Source organism: Hemiscyllium ocellatum, chromosome 12 (assembly GCF_020745735.1).
Source record: "Hemiscyllium ocellatum isolate sHemOce1 chromosome 12, sHemOce1.pat.X.cur, whole genome shotgun sequence".
Lineage (NCBI taxonomy): Eukaryota > Metazoa > Chordata > Chondrichthyes > Orectolobiformes > Hemiscylliidae > Hemiscyllium > Hemiscyllium ocellatum.
Genome location: NC_083412.1, coordinates 38,884,895 through 38,902,522, shown reverse-complemented (window position 1 = coordinate 38,902,522; position 17,628 = coordinate 38,884,895). Strand labels below are relative to the sequence as shown.

At 40.2% G+C, this 17,628-nt stretch overlaps 1 protein-coding gene across 7 annotated transcripts in view; it reads right to left on the bottom strand.

The window, feature by feature from the left end:
- The window catches only part of dmd (dystrophin), a 1,983,095-nt gene that overhangs the window by 311,884 nt on the left and 1,653,583 nt on the right, over positions 1-17,628 (bottom strand). For all 7 annotated transcript variants that reach the window (XM_060833515.1, XM_060833512.1, XM_060833514.1 and 4 more), the window contains one exon: positions 2,597-2,786. In XM_060833515.1, coding sequence (XP_060689498.1) covers positions 2,597-2,786 — 190 coding nt within the window. The remainder of the gene's footprint in view (positions 1-2,596; positions 2,787-17,628) is intronic.

Below are 17,628 nucleotides of genomic sequence, written 5' to 3'. Positions count from 1 at the left end.
ATAGTTTGCCAGGCAGTTGTTCTACTCACTGATTCCCGTGTCCACTTTGGTTAAACTGAAGTGGCCACTTAAGGGTCTCAATCAGCCTCTGGAACAGGGGTGGAAAAAATTTTTTTTTAAAATGCATTAATATATCTATTTTAAATTACCCAAGTTATAAACAATACATTGTCCCACATTTGCTAATGTTTGTTATTTCAGCTTTTGTGTGTTTATTTATACACATGGTAGAAAAGGACTTGAACGTGTTTGTGTCACATGATGGTTGTCAGCTTCCTCTCCAACATCTGCTGGTTGGAATCATATTTATTGTTTAGAATCTCGACAGTGTGGAAGTAGGCCATTTGGCCTATCATGTCTACACCAATCCTCCACCCAGATTCCCCCACCCCACCCCACTCCCCTTCATTTCCTATAGATAATCCACCAAGCATGGACACCCCTGGACACTATGGGCAATTTAGCATGGCCAATCTATCTAACCTACACTGTTTGGACTGTGGGAGGAAACCAGAGCACCTAGAAGAAACCCCATGCAGACACTGAAAAAAATTGCAAACTCCATGCAGACAGTCGCACAAGAGTGGAATTGAACCCAGGCCCCTGGCATTGTGGGGCAGCGGTGCTAACCACTGAGCCACCGTACTGCTCATGATGAGTTCTCTGGTTCAGCTGACTCTCCTGATTTACACTGTTGCCTTAAACACCTGTTTCCTTTAAATTCATTAACTGAAAAGATTTGTCTGACAATGCAGTCTTTGGCTTTTGTGCCCTCATCCACAAGATTCCTTTCTGTTTTTCTGCAGTCAGCCGCTCTCTGTCTTGTATTTGCTTGTCTGTTCATCAGTTGTCATTGCCTGTGAATTTAAAGGAAACAGGTGTTTAAGGCAACATTGTAAATCACTTCTGCAGCATTTAGGGTTACCAGTCTGTGCTTCTGACTTGCTTCTGTTCAGTTGAGTAGCTTCAGTTTCATGTCCAATATCTAAAATTTCAGATCTTCAGATATGCTGCAATATTGGATTCTCAGACTAACTTGTCCTTTTGGAGTGAGCATCATTCGGTCACAGAGTCTCAACTTTATCTTCAAGGATATGATTGACATCTGGTACACTTCACTTGATTTTGCTGTCTTCATTGCACCAGTTATAAATCATTCTCTCCTTTACACTTGACATTGCCAACCTGCTCTGAAGTGTAAATTGAATGATTTGAATCTCCCTCCAACCTCCCATCATACCCACGCACGATTTATCTAAACAATGTTGGACAGTTTCATAGCAATCATCTTTGTTTGTCTGCTTACTACCTAAACACTTGCATGGAAAATGGTTTATCTTCTTGCATTTAAATTACAGATCTTTTCACTCCGGACGTGCTTTCTTTCGACTTATGTTAAGACCTCTGTGAGACTTACAAATTGTCCTTCTAGCTTGAAATCTTTTATGTTGACCCTTCAGTGGATAAACTGCTTCTCAACATAGTATACAGGTCTGAGGTGTTTATTAACATAATACACGGGTCTGAGCTGCAGCTATATATTACGGACAAACATGCCTATTCTCCCACTTTGAAAAAATTCCCTTCCCTTTGAATGTTGAAAACATACACATTAAGACTCTGGTTCTAAATCTCAGGTTAATGGTGATATATTCCAATATAGATCTCTCTTGAGAGGAGAATAAATATGCACCAGAAGTAACTCATGCTTATCCAAAGTCCATGTGATCCTTCTCATCTTCTTGATTTCCTTGCTTTGTAATCCAATGGCTTTTAAAAACATGCGTTTACTGTAATATAATCAATGCTTATCAAAGTATCTCAAATCTTTTGAAATTTCCTATTGCTATATAATATGGTCACTGGCCCTTCCCCTAACTTGTAAGCAAATTAGCATATAAACCAGAAGAACTGTGGATGCTATAAATCACAAATAAAAACAAAAATCGCTGGAAAAGCTTAGTAGGTCTGGCAGCATCTGTGGAGAGAAATCAGAGTTAACATTTCAGATCGAGTGACCCTTCCTCAGACTGGAGGCTAATCAAAATAAGAATATGCTTCTATCTGTGGCTGAAGGTGAATGTGTGGGGCACAATTTTGAGCAGGCATTAAGCAGTTCTGTTCAGGCAAAGAATACTATTAATCTCAATTCCTAAGATGCACTGGATCTCCTGATAAGTGGACTGTGTCTGAGATTTCACGCTTAGAGAACTGCACGTTATACAGCAAATGACACATCCATTTCACTCAAATAGGTATTACTATCTGCAGAATGATAGAAAGAAGACAGATTCCATAAATTCTTTCTTTGAAAAATGTGTTTTATAAACTTCTTTCAATCACCTGAAAACAGAGAGAACTCAATGGATGCTGAAGACAGATAACTGCCTTCTCGGGTCCAACTTTAAAAACATTTCACAAAACCTTAGTGAGCTTAAATCCTGCTAAAAAGCAACGATTCATTAAAATAATAAGATCTCCAGTTGACCAATTCTCATTTTGCCAACCCACATTGAGATATTGCCTATCATATGTACAAGAGCAAAGCTATTATGATAAAACTGCTAATATATTAGAAACACAACACCACATGTACCTGCCATTGTTTAGTCAGCTGTCGAACCAGCTGGGTGTCATCCAACAGTCTCTCTTTATAGGTGGCATCCTGCAAGACATTGGCAGTGGTCTCCGCTTCTGTAAGCCAGGCCCGGAATTTGTCCAAATCCAGATAGAACTGCTGCAGCAATCTGAGGGCTGCTTCCAGCGCAGCCTCCCTCTCACCGGCCCTGTGAAACCATTTATTTTCACACACATTAGTCAGCTTCATTAGCACAGCCTTTTCATAAACACAGCTGTATGTCCAATTATGAACTCTGCAATACTTTCAACTGAGGATTAAGAATGAGTTAGTGACTGTCACAAATTTAAATATTTAGGGAATTTATCATCACACAACCTTTACCCATATTAGTCACTTAATTTGGTTTATAGCAGTAGAAAGTAACTACACTTGACAACATTTAAACAAGCAAATAATTATGCCTATGGTGATTAGTGTGGTTTTGGGGCTGTACCACATACTGACTTATAGCAAAGGGGGTTTGTCCAAGACTTACAACCAGGAGTAAATTGGAATTTCCACAATATTGGTTGGTGTGGACAAACATATTGAATTGAATATCACCTTTTTGAATAAGATATTCAAGCATAATAGCATGAAGATGTGAAATAAAACAACACATGAGCTGAAAAAGAATAGTCTTCAGTGTTTTTCTATTAAATGTATTGGGCTTCTTATAACTGGCCAAATTAACTTTCTTCTTATAACACTGGGCATGGAGTGTGAACTGAGAGGCAGGAGAACATAATTCTTCATAACTGCAAATATTGTACACTGTTAATATTTATTCAATTCCACTTCCATTTTCTATGGAAAATAATCAACACATCAGGAATTTATGAATGCATAAAAACATTTTATTAATCTTCTGCCATTCATACTGTACAAAGAATGTCCTGGAATTTCCGCAAAGCTATGGTAGCTTTGCAGGAACTGGAGCAGAAACTCAGTTTGCATGCACAAAGTGGTTCATTAACTACACTTCTGATGAAGGTAGACTAGTTGGTGGAGTGGGAGCAGTTTTCCATAAAATGATGGGCAGAATTGTGCTAAGTGATCCAAATGTGGTCTAAACAAAGTTTATACATGTTTGCATAAATTGGCTTCTGGAAATAAGTCCAAGGACAAGGCTTGTTTTTTATGACCTCATCAAATAAATTTAATGAGTTGTGCATTTATTCTTCATTCACACTTCTACTCCACTTAAATTCATATTTCAACTACTGTCCAGGAATGCCTTATTATACTTACCAAAATGTAATGTCTCACACAGTTATTCTGAAATTCATCTGTCAATTGCATGTTTACTCTGCATTTATTCTTTCATTATTTTCTTGTAGTTTGCCTCAGTGTTGAGTATGACCTCCATGCTTCCACCAGCCCATATGTGGAAACAGTCTTTTTGGTCAAAGGGCGAGATTGTTAATTTAAATTATGAACAACAGTGGTACAGGCGTGACCTTGTGGGACCTGACTGTCCAACTTCTTTCTTTCAGAACTGCTCCTCTTTACCATCACGTTTTCAGCCTTGCATACAGAAAGTTATCCATTCTGTTTCTTGTTTTCTCACTCTACAAACTTTGATATTATACCATTACATTGCACCTTATTAAGGACTTTAGAAAATGTGGAGAAATTACATTGGCAGCATTATCTTTGTCTCCTCTTTTTGTGCCCTCTTCACAGAATCAGTGAGGTTTGGCACTGATTCTCCTTGAGTAAGGATTCCACCATTTTTCATATCAGTATTAAGGTGACTGGTCATCACTTCCCAGGACATGTTCCATTACCATTCCTCAGTATAGGTATGAAGGTGGCTTTCCTCCAGTCCATTGACACAAGACCATTTGGTCATGAATTATTAATTACGTGTATTAGCAACTCTGCTTTAGATTCTTTTAAAATGCAATATTTCCACACCATGGGTTTTATCCTCTTTGAAATTGATTCATTTACTTAATATTGCTTGCCTTTTTATTTTAAATATGGCAATCTATTCTTTCGGTGTCATACCCACTTGATCATATCTTTCTGACAAAGTCTGAAGCAAAGTAATTATTTTACATTTCTGACACACACACACACACACACACACACACACACACACACACATCTGTTGGTAAAATCAATCAATTGCTCTTTCTTTCTCTATTCCATTCCAGTACTATTCTTCAAGCTTTATTTGCAGAGTGATTCACCTTTCATCTTTACAGTCAGGAAACACTGACTAGCAACAGTGAATATCTGACTTTCAAGGTGAAATTTCTTTTGCTGGTTTACATATTGTAATTTTTTTTCAGCCTCTTAGCAACGAACTTTCTCTCTGTTATACAAAGTTCTGCCAATTCCAAATCTTATACAAAGCAGCATGTTCTGCAGGAGTTGGTGCAGATTTTGTTTTAAAAGAGTTTTTCTCCCCCTTTAAAAGAAGTTAGACTGGCACGGCAATACCATCAGGCATGCTTACAGTTTTTCAGTCTAGTATGTCCAAAACCAATTACAATGGCATGCTAAGTGTCAGAGCCTTGTAGATATGGGACCATAACTGAAGCAATGACCAGTCTCTTCTAGTAACTGATTACAGAATAGTTAGCTTTCATTGGAAAAGTGACTATTTAAGTTTTAGAAGCAGTAATGTTTTGAGTCTTCTTCAAGCAGAACAACCTGAAATGCAGTAGCAGAACACCACTGTAAAATTTGTTTCACCCTATCCCACTCCACTCAAAAACAAATGCTGGATATAATATGGTCACCTCCGTCATGCACATGACACTAAACCTGGATTTGGGACCAGATTAAACACCAATGAGGGGGTCAACAGCATTGACCCACTGCTGTTTTGGCAGTAGCGATGGGTGTCAGGATATTTTGCACCGTAGTTGCTATTACTGCGTCATACACTCACTTTCAAGTAAGTTTACCAATTCTGTAAGAACATATTCTGAGAGGTTTAATCATGAGTTCTCAGTTCTAACTGACTTATCTGGTCAAAACAACCTTTCTCTCCATCATCAATATTTTTACAATTAATAATTGAACGTATCCAAAATCCATAAAGGAATGCAACATGTTTATGCCCCGATAATTGTTTTTATCCCGAAATAGCCGCCAAGATTTCCAATTCTTGGAGACTCCAGAGAAATCCTTAAGGATTAGAATATTGAAAATAGGAGCAGAAGGTGACATTTGGCTAATTAAGAGCGGTCCTCCTTCTAAGAATCCCCAGTGTGGCAGCAGGCCATTTGGCCCATTGAGTCCACTCTGTTCCTCTAAAAGAAATTCCGCCCACTCTATTCCTGTAACCAAATATTCCCATGGCAAATTCATCTAACCTATATATCCCTGGACACTTCGGGCAATTTACAATTGGCAATCTACCTAATCTGCACATCTTTGAGCTATGGGAGGAAACCAAAACACCTGGAGAAAACCCATGTAGATACAGGGAAAATGTGCAAACTCCACACAGAGTGTTGCCGGAGGGTGAATCAAAGCCGGGTTCTTGGCACTGTGAGGCAGCAATGCTCACAACTGAGCCACAGTGCTAACCGTTATGGTTGATTCTCTATTTTCATGTCACACTCCTGCTTTCTCCCCATACTGCTGGACACTTTTAACTCCTGTTAGTTTTTTCTTTCCTTAGATATATTCCATGATTTTGCATCCAGATATTGTGTGATTGAAAATTCCATAGGTTAGTTACACTCAATGAAATTTCACCTACTGTGAACCTTGAGCCTATACGCTTTGTTCTGGATTCACTGGCTAACAGCAACATCATCCCTGCATCCAGTCTGCTCAACCTGTCAGGATTTGATATATTTCAATCTAATTCTTCTAAATTCCAGTGAATATGGATCCAGTATCCCCAGTCTCTCCTCATACAATGAACCTACCATTCCAAGAATTAGTCTGGTGAACATTCACTGCATACTCTTCATGGTATGCATATCTTTTCATAGGTAAGGGGAATAGAACTGCACACAGTAATCCAGGTATGGTCTGACAATGAAGACCAATGTATCATCTGCCTTTCTAATTGCTTGCTGCAGTGTATGCTTGTTTTCAATGACTAGTGTATAAAGTCACCTAGGTCAACCTTTCTCAATTCACCACCATTTCAATAATACTCTACCATTCTGTTTACCAAAGTGGAAAACTTCTCATTTCTCCATAAAATATTGTGTCTTCCACATATTTGTCCACTCACTTGTCTAAGACACCATGAAATCTCTTTATATCCTCTGCATTATTCACACTCCCATCTATTTTTGCGTGGGCAATAAGCTTGGAAACAATTACATTAGATTTCCCAACCTAAACCCTTGTATAGTTTGGCAACTCAAACTTTAAATCATGGTTTTCCAGCATGAGGAAAACATGATAATGTGTGAGTGTTAACAACGACAATTGCCTTCTTAGAATGTGACCTTTGTTTCTTTCTCCGCCAGCAATTCTATCTTTAGCTTAGTTCCACCAACTAAATAATTAGGGATCCATAATTGCTTTCAATGAAGTCACCAATGCAGAAATTAGTGGGAACCCCATGTTTAACAATGAATTAAAACAAAACAATTAAATAAAAAAATTCTGAACATGTGGGCCATTACTGGTATTGCCCATTACTAGTTATCCTTAGGTGGTGACAGTCTTCTTCTTGATCAACAGCAATCTATGTGGTTAAAATGCCTCCTTTTAGGTAGAAATCCAGGATTTTGACTCAATGACCATGAAGGAATGATATATGCTTTAATCACACCATGTTGCTCAGAGAGGAACCTTAAGTAGAACAACACTTTCATGCACATTTTGCCCTTATCTAGATTTTGAAAATTGAGAATTGGAAAGATGCTGTTCAAAAAGTCTATCAAGTTGCCCCAGTGAACTCTGTGGATAATACACACTTGTAGCTATTGTTAGGAGGCAAAAGTAGTTAGTTAATCTTGTGATGGTAGCTATTGTTAGGAGGCAAAAGTAGTTAGTTAATCTTGTGATGGATGTCCAATTATGTGAACTGCTTTATCTCAATGTTGTGGAGCTTCCTGAATATTGCAATCGGGATGGAACCATTCGCCGCTGCCAATTAGCCACTGCCCTTTCACCGCCGAGGACGCTTCGCCACCGCCCATTGGCTGCTGAGGACGATTCACCGCCGCAAGTGTTTGTAACTCATTTTTATGTATGAACCAATAAAATGATACTTCTTTCACCTTTTTTTAATCAATATGTACTATGTGGTTGTATAAGTAAAAGGCACTGAGAAATATGAAAGAACAGGCGGGAGGGAAAACAATCAGTGCATATATATATATATCTTTCTGGTGGTGAATAGTCTCCAAAGGTTAAATGACCCCAGTGGAGAAATGCTGGTGGCGAACCGGCAGTGGCTAATTGGCGGCAGCGAATGTGCCATGGTGAATCGTCACCAACCCGTTAGTCACTACAACCACGGAAATAAGAACTTTATCGCACTTCTGATTTCTGTCATGCAAATGGAGAAGCAGCTTTGGGAAATCAGGACATGAGCTACTTACCACAGACCCCCAGCTTCATCCTTGCTTAAATCACCATTATATAGCATTTAACTTGTTGTCCCAGTTCAGTTTCTGGTTACTATTGACCCAAAACAATAATGGTAGAAATCTTAATGATGGTCATGCCATTTAATTTCAGGAGAAATTAGATTAACTAATAAGATTAGATTCCCTACAGTGTGGAAACAGGTGCTTTGGCCCAACAAGTCCACACTGACCCACTGAAGAGAAACCCACCCAGACCCATTTCCATCCAACTAATGCACCTAACACCATGGACAATTTAGCATGGCCAATCCACCTGACCTGCACATCTTTGGACTGTGGGAGGAAATCAGAGTGCCCGGAGGAAACCCACACAGACATGGGGAGAACATGCAAACTCCACACAGACAGTCGCCCAAGGCTGGAATCAAACCCAGATGCCTGGCGCTGTGAGGCAGCAATGCTAACCACTGAGCCACCGTGCCACCGTGCATTAGAATGCAGTAAAATTGTCTGGTTCTTGTAAGAGACAAATGCTATTTGTTATTTATTGGCCTAAATCTGCATGTCGCCCTGGTCTTGCAAGTGGGAATGTTTCATTACCAATGGAATTATAAACATAATTAAATATATTGCAATTACCAAGAAACACCTCCACTTCTGATATAGGAATATAGGAGTAGCAGTAGGCCATGATGGAGGAGTTATAATGGAGAGAAAGTCATTAATGAAGCAACTGAGGGTAGCTGGGCATGAGACTTTGGCCTGGGATGAGATGATTGCAACCCAACATCCAGAAGATGTTTTGTACTAGATGTGAGTCCAATCACTGGGAGTGACATTCTCACTCCCTGTTTTACAATAGTTCTTTGAGCAACACTCCCACAAATCAAGGGCATTCACTCACATCTCACATGTGGAATTCAGTTTGGATCAAGGCTGTCAGGTATTAGTTTGTAAATATTGACAACACATTATTTTCCTGATGACTAGGAGTAGATTGATAGAACGGTAATTGGCAGGTTAGATTTGTCCAAGTTTACAAACCAAGAAATTACTTGTCAGTTGTTGGGCAGAGGTCAGCATTGTGGCTGTACTCACAATTCGACTGAAAACACAGAAATTTCTAGACGACAGGTTTTGCACACTGTAAACAAAATGATTCAAATCTTGTTGCTTTTGTTGTGCTTAACACAGTCTACTCTCAAGACGAGTTCTCTCTTCTGCTTTAGATGGTCATAGAATCATAGAGATGTACAGCATGGAAACAGACTTTTCAGTCCAACCCATCCATGCCGACCAGATATCTCAACCCAATCTAGTCCCACCTGCCAGCACCCAGCCCATATCCCTCCAAACCCTTCCTATTCATATACACATCCAAATACCTCTTAAATGCTGCAACTTTACCAGCCTCCACCACTTCCTCTGGCAGCTCATTCCATACACATACCATCCTCTGTGTGGAAAAGTTGCCCGTAGGTTTGTTTTATATCTTTCCCCTCTGACCCTAAACCTATACCCTCTCGTTCTGGAGTCCCTGACCCCAGGGAAAAAAACTTTGCCTATTTACCCTATCTGTGCCCCTCATAATTTTGTAAACCGCTATAAGGTCACCCCTCAGCTTCCGACGCTCCAGGGAAAATAGCCCCAGCCTGTTAAGCCTCTCCCTATAGCTCAAATCCCCCAACCCTGGCAAGATCTTTGTAAATCTTTTCTGAACCCTTTCAATGTTGCATTCAAGTGCAGTATGATGTAAAAATAGGTTTCTGCAGTTCCTTTGTGCTACAAAGCAGTTGATTTGTACCAACAGAATGTAGACTTACACTACAATTTTAAACTAAATTAAATCACAATAACTTAATCACTGTAAAGAGATTTTTTTAAAAAAAACTATTTTCTCTTATTCAGATTGAACATTTTTAGCAATCTACTGTGTACTGAAGTATAATAGGTTGAAATCTTTTCTTTTTTTTGCTATACGTTGTGTGTATATCATTTTAAAGTTATGACACCATGGTGGTCTCTGTCTGTAACAACAGACATGGTTTTGCAGAAATAATTTGTTATAGAGCCTTTGTAAGCTCTGACTCAGCATCAATCAAATTAAAGGTTATTTTTGAAGAGGAAGGGTATTTAATATGCCAATTTCGTGACTGGCCTCTTAGTCTGGAGTACTATTACATCTGATGCATCAATAATAATAGCATAGGTGGGTGTATGAGTATGTGTGGATTAACTACTAGATACAGATATCTTTTGTCCCCATAATTGCTAAGCAAATGAAGGTCCATTGTTTAGCATTAGCATTATCGCCTTGGAACATAATACCATCATTGATTTAATTCTTACTGTGATCAGCCTGATGGAGGATACAATCTAAGGACTTTGTTTGAACTTTATCAAGGAAACAATGGATAAAACAAGATAAAATATGTATAATTTTCAATTTCTTACTAGATAACTTACTAGAAACAAACAGGGTCCTTCCATGTTACATTGAGCTATAACATTAAAAGTAATCATTTGGCCCAACTCAATAATGCTGGTGCTTATGCTCCACTCAAGCCTCCTCCTACTTCTCTCCAACTAACTCTATCAATACAACCATCTGCTCCATTCTTTTAGATTCCCTACAGTACAGAGATAGGCCCTTCGGGCCAACAAGTCCACACCCACCCTCCGAAGAGTAACCCACCCAGACCGATTCCGCTACTCCCTATTAATGCACCTATCACTATGGGCAATTTAGCATGCCCAATTCACCTGAACTGCGGGAGGAAACTGGAGCACCTGGAGGAAAACCAAGCAGACACAGGGAGAATGTGCAAACTCCACGCAGACAGTCACCCGAAGCTGGAATCGAACCCGGATTCCTGGCACTGCGAGGCAGCAGTGCTAACCACTGAGCTACTGTGCTGCCCTTTACATGTTTTTCTAGTTCCCTTAAATGCATCTATGAATTTGTGAGATTCATGAATTCTCAGTGTTGATGAATAATCCCAAATGTTCACCGACTGTACATGATGGAAAGAGAACATTAAACTTCTACTTGTGGGTAGATTCTAGCTGTGAACCACAAGTACTGTATACTATCTTGCTTATGGACTTTTTTTTTCAGAGCTGATTCAGCCTGTTTCCTCCATCTTGTCTGCAAACACCTTTAGTCAGGATCCCACAATAATCTACTATATTACTTCTATCACTGACATAATGATGGGCTAGCAGCCTACAACTGGCTGGCAGCTCTCAGTGGGCATAAACTGTTGTGCCTGAGACAACAATCATTAAGAAAGCCCGAAGAATCTGAAGGGCATGTGATTCCACTGCCACCAACATGCCCCTCCACAAACCAGTGAGCTGATGGTGGGTGAGACGCCATTAGCTTGACGGAATTCCAAACAGTTTGCCTTTAAGAAGATATTTCAGCTAGCAACTTTTAAAATGTAGGGTGATGTCAATATCACTGCAGCTATTCCTTTAGGAAGTTCCTATCCAATCCAGCTTGGCCTCCTCCTGAGGTCCCCACATCACAAGAAGTATTCAGTCAATTCAATTAGCTCCATGCAATATCAAGAAATGCCTGAAGGCACTAGTTACAGGAAAGACTAAGAGCACTGACAACATTCTGACAACAGTACATTAACCATGTGCTTCACAATTCGCCACAGTCCCAGCTAAGCTGTTTCAGTATATTGACAACACTGCCATCCACACAGCAATAATAGAAAACTGCCCTCAAGTAAGCCAGTCTCCAATAAACTGCTTACTGATACTCATTTTATATTTCACAAGGCCAATCATCTTCTGACCTCTTTGTAGTCTTGGTCCAACCACAGACAAAAGAGCTGAACTCATGGAGGGAAGTGAGAGTGACTCCAAGGTAACAGTTGACAGAGTATGGCATCAATGAGCTCTAACCATATCTACAGACAATGGGTATCAGGAAGAATATTCTCCACTGGTTAGAGTCATACTTAGCACAAAGGAACATAACTGTAATTGCTCAGGTCAGTCATCTAAACTCCAGGACATCAATGCCAAAGTTCCTCAGGGTAGAGTCTTAAGTTCAATTGTGTTTAGCAGCATTAATAATTCTGATTCTTCCATTCGAAGATCAGAAGAGGGGATATTCACTGATGATTGCACAACATTCAGCACAATTTGTATTTGTAATTTCTCAGATGGCACAGTAGCTCACATTCAAGTGCAGCTAGATCCAGGACAATGTTCAGGCTTGGGCTGACACATGGGAAGCCTCATGTCAGTGTCAGTGACACAAATGACAGGCAAAGACCATCTCCAACAAAAGAGAATACACTATGATGGTTATTGGAGAGGTGGGAGGTGACAGGAGATAGGAGATTATCTGGAGGTAGAAACATTGAGGGTGTTGACCATGATTAGACCTTCAGTTAGGTAGATTAGGGTGACCATAGAGAAATTGTAATGCTGAGTTCAGGCTTAATCCAAACACATTAAATGAGAAACAGTTTTTATTGGGCGGAACAGAAAGGTAGGCAGACAAGTGAAGTGAAGTATGTCTGCTCCTCCCAGTTGACTGGAAGGGCTGAAAATTACACCCGACTCTAGAAACCTACCTCCAAGTTCCAAACTTCCTGACAGCTGAGAAACCTGGTCTGCAGCCATTACATTTAAAACGCAGCCAAAACTCAAGCCGTGCAACTTCATTAAAATATATACATTTAAGTATCAGTTTCAGACAGCAGTTAGTCACCCAATACCCCAGGCTCCAAAACTGCCTTTGTTTAAAATGGAAATGTTGACAACAGTTTTGGCTGAGGTTTCCTGTTCTCAAATTTTTAAACTTGCTTCCCTGCTCCATCCTTTTGCCCATCTTGGCTGAGTGAGTGGTTAAAACTCCACACCCTTTCCCCTGCCTCCAAGAATTATTTGTAATGCTACCTAATAAATTTCAAACTCCCAACATGATGTTTACTTATTAGATTAGACTTACAGTGTGGAAACAGGCCCTTCGGCCCAACAAGTCCACACCGACCCGCCGAAGCGCAACCCACCCATACCCCTACATTTACCCCTTACCTAACACTACGGGCAATTTAGCTTGGCCAATTCACCTGACCCGCACATCTTTGGACTGTGGGAGGAAACCGGAGCACCCGGAGGAAACCCACGCAGACACGGGGAGAACGTGCAAACTCCACACAGTCAGTCGCCTGAGGCGGGAATTGAACCCGGGTCTACAGACGCTGTGAGGCAGCAGTGAAACAACTTCCACATTTCACTATCGAATTCCGATACCACCTAACACACTACTTGATCTGAACTAAAAACATGACAAATAAGCTTATAATAATTGTTGCTCCATCAAACAATTCTAAATAAGAAGATACTAAGCAGCTCATATTAGAAACAAAATGGCTGATAACTCATCCCAATCATAGTTTGTGATTCAAGCAAGAAACAAGTGGGAGTTTTCTAAAATCATTGCTTTATGAAAAAATCAATGGGCTCAAAACCTCTGACAGTTCTTGGAAATGGAAAGTGTTCTCCTATCTGATTGGAATTTACGAATAGGGCCCATTGATCTTCAAAGCTTCACTAAGTTGATTCACTAGAGTTCAAAGACTACTTGGGCTTCAGTTCAGCAGACAACTATAATGAGCTTTCGCTAGAAAGATTGTCAGTTGAAGCCCATAAATAATCTTATGTTATCTTAAGATTTTGAAGGACACAGCGGAATTTCAAATGACATGAAACAAAATGGAGATCTGTTTCTTTTTTAGTAAAGCTTCTTTCTGAAATCAGTTGAAGTCACTTTATCCCAGGTTCTAGGAAGCATAAATACACAACAATAAATTTTGCCCATTAGATTAGATTACTTACAGTGTGGAAACAGGCCCTTCGGCCCAACAAGTCCACACTGACCCGGCGAAGCGCAACCCACCCATACCCCTACATTTACCCCTTACCTAACACTACGGGCAATTTAGCATGGCCAATTCACCTGACCCGCACATCTTTGGAATGTGGGAGGAAACTGGAGCACCCAGAGGAAACCCAAGCAGAACGGGGAGAATGTGCAAACTCCACACAATCTGTTGCCTGAGTCGGGAATTGAACCCGGGTCTCGGGCGCTGTGAGGCAGCAGTGCTAACCACTGTGCTACCGTGCCGCCCATTTTCCATAAAAATTAATTCCAAACTGATAATTTCATATTTGCCAAAAGTACATTGTGAATGCTCCTGTGAAATTGTGATGAAGGTAGATTTCTGGGGTAAAGACCACTCTGGGAGTTGACTTTGACCAGACTGTACCTTAAACTTTGGTCATGACCTGGTAATGTCTGGTATGACTAATCAGGTCTTAATGTTGGCAGTGGACATTATAGCATGCTCAACTATTCATCCTATAGCATTATGCAACTCATACAAAATTTAACATAAACCTACATTACATAATGCATAAAAAAAAGGTTCAACATAAATTGAAGCTGAAATTTATCTGAATGTTTATCCCTAGGCTATCTTAGCACCATTAAGGGAGGCCTTTTTCTCATTTCAGCAATATTCAATCTTTGATGTGACTTTTATGATTCTCAACTGAGAGCTCAATGATAAATTTACATCATTCAGGTTGCTTCTTGCACTGAACATCTTCATCCAAACTGGGAGTACATTTTCAGTTTTATGCACCACTTGGAATAAAGCCCAAAGATAGTGAAGTATTCTGAGTATCTAATTCTTGAAAAAATTATTCTACTCAATGAATAAGCCGGCAAAACCAAATTTACATACAGTATCTCACTTTTGTTTCCCCTGTGATTACATGGCAGTTGTCCAAGCAACAGTAGTTGAGCAGGTTTCCAATTATAAGGCAATCTAAATGTTATATGTTCAAAACATTAGAGATAGTCACAATAACTTGGGTAGGTATGATGGGCCTATTAAGCTTTTCACTGCTTTATCTCAACTATTTGTCGACACTAATAAGAAAGAACAACCAAAAACTAAACTCATGGAATGGGCCTGCTGAGATATCATTGACATTTAGAGATTTGCATTGAATTTAAACAAGGCAATTTAATTTCATTTGGTTGTGGAATAAATGCTGAATTAGGATCAACCATATTTATATATTTTATATATATATATTATAAATATAAGTTAATATGCAGATATTGTCTACCCCTGAGCCAGATGCCTGTTAAAATACCATTTTACTGCAGGGTTTGATATTACTTATGAACATCTATTTGAATAGCTTTCTGTCTACCTTTGGAAAATGCAGTACTGTCGTGATTGTAATCAAGTTAGCCGGGTGGATCTCATAGAAGCTGAGTTCCCTGACTGGGGCTGTTAATCTGGCCCAATCAAGGAGCCCTGGCTGACAGACTGTCACTCTGGGCGTTGACTTTGACCAGGCTGTACCAGAGTCAACGACTTTCCACTTATAAATAAATGGTGACTTGGTGATGGGATACCTGCCTCTGTGGACTTATTTCAGTGACAATGAGAGTGGGTCACATCTTGAAGAAATTTACTTGCAACAGTTGTCTTTGAGTTGGGGTAGACATTGCTTGCATCATGCCTCTCTTTGGGAGGCTTGACTCATTTGACCCTGCTGTTGAAGACTGGGTCCAGAATGTGGAAAGAATGTGATTTTCTTTCTGGGCAAATGACATTGGGACAGATGAAAAGCAAAGAGTAATTCTCCTGACAGCTTGTGGACCCACAGCTTTTTCTATTATAGAGGCACCAAATACTAAAACCTTTCAAGAGTTGACGGAATGTAAATCACCACGCCTAATTCTGAGACACCTGCAGTTTTACTCGGCAATTCAAAAATTAGGGGAATCCATGTCAGGATTTTTGACTAGTTTAAGATGACTGGTAGAGGCATTAATCTTTGAATTGACCCTTAATGAGATGCTGACTGGTTGGTATGCAGGTTGAATGATGTAACCACGTAAAAGTGTCTACTAACTGAAGCCCGACTGGATTTCAACCAGACAATACAACTGGTTTTAACATTGGAAAATATGGCAAGTGAAGCAGAGTAGTCTGATGGAAGTGCTGAGATATTTGTATCATCGATAGTCACAGGTGAGGTGCCGGAAGATTGGAGGTTGGCAAATGTGGTGCCACTGTTTAAGAAGGGCGGTAAAGACAAGCCAGGGAACTATAGACCAGTGAGCCTGACCTCGGTGGTGGGCAAGTTGTTGGAGGGAATCCTGAGGGACAGGATGCCCATGTATTTGGAAAGGAAAGGACTGATTCTGGATAGTCAACATGGCTTTGTGTGTGGGAAATCATGTCTCACAAACTTGATTGAGTTTTTTGAAGAAGTAACAAAGAAGATTGATGAGGGCATTCAGTAACGCATTTGACAAGGGAGACTGATTAGCAAGGTTAGATCTCATGGAATACAGGGAGAACTCGCCATTTGGATAAAGAACTGGCTCAAAAGCAGAAGACAGAGGGTGGTGGTGGAGGGTTGCTTTTCAGACTGGAGGCCTGTGACCAGTGGAGTGCCACAAGGATCGGTACTGGGTCCTCTACTTTTTGTTATTTACATAAATGATTTGGATACGAGGATAAGAGGTAAAGTTAGTAAGTTTGCAGATGACACCAAAATTGGAGGTGTAGTGAACAGCTAAGAGGGTTACCTCAGATTAAAAAAGGATCTGGACCAAATGGGCCAATGGGCTGAGAAGTGGCTGATGGAGTTTAATTCAGATAAATGCGAGGCGCTGCATTTTGGGAAAACAAATCTTAGCAGGACTTATCCACTTAATGGGAGTGTTGCTGAACAAAGAGACCTTGGAGTACAGGTTCATAGCTCCTTGAAAGTGGAGTCACAGGTAGATAGGATAGTGAAGAAGGCGTTTGTTATGCTTTCCTTTATTGGTCAGAGTATTGAGTACAGGAGTTTGGAGGTCATGTTGTGGCTGTACAGGACATTGGTTAGGCCACTGTTGGAATACTGCATGCAATTCTGGTCTCCTTCCTATTGGAAAGATGTTGTGAAACTTGAAAGGGTTCAGAAAAGATTTACAAGGATGTTGCCAGGGTTGGAGGATCTGAGCTACAGGGAGAGGCTGAACAGTCTGTGGCTGTTTTTCTCTGGAGCGTTGGAGGCTGAGGGGTGACCTTATAGAGGTTTATAAAATTATGAGGGGCATAGAAAAGATAAATAGACAAAGTCTTTTCCCTGGGGCTGGGGAGTCCAGAACTAGAGGGCATAGGTTTAGGGTGAGAGGGGAAAGATATAAAAGAGACCTAAGGGGCAACTTTTTCACGCAGAGGGTGGTACGTATATGGAATGAGCTGCCAGAGGATGTGGTGGAGGCTGGTATAATTGCAACATTTAAGAGGCATTTGGATGGGGATATGAATAGGAAGGGTTTGGAAAGATATGGGCTGGGTGCTGGCAGGTAGGACTAGATTGGGTTGGGATAACTGGTCAGCATGGACGAGTTGGACCGAAGGGTCTATTTCCATGCTG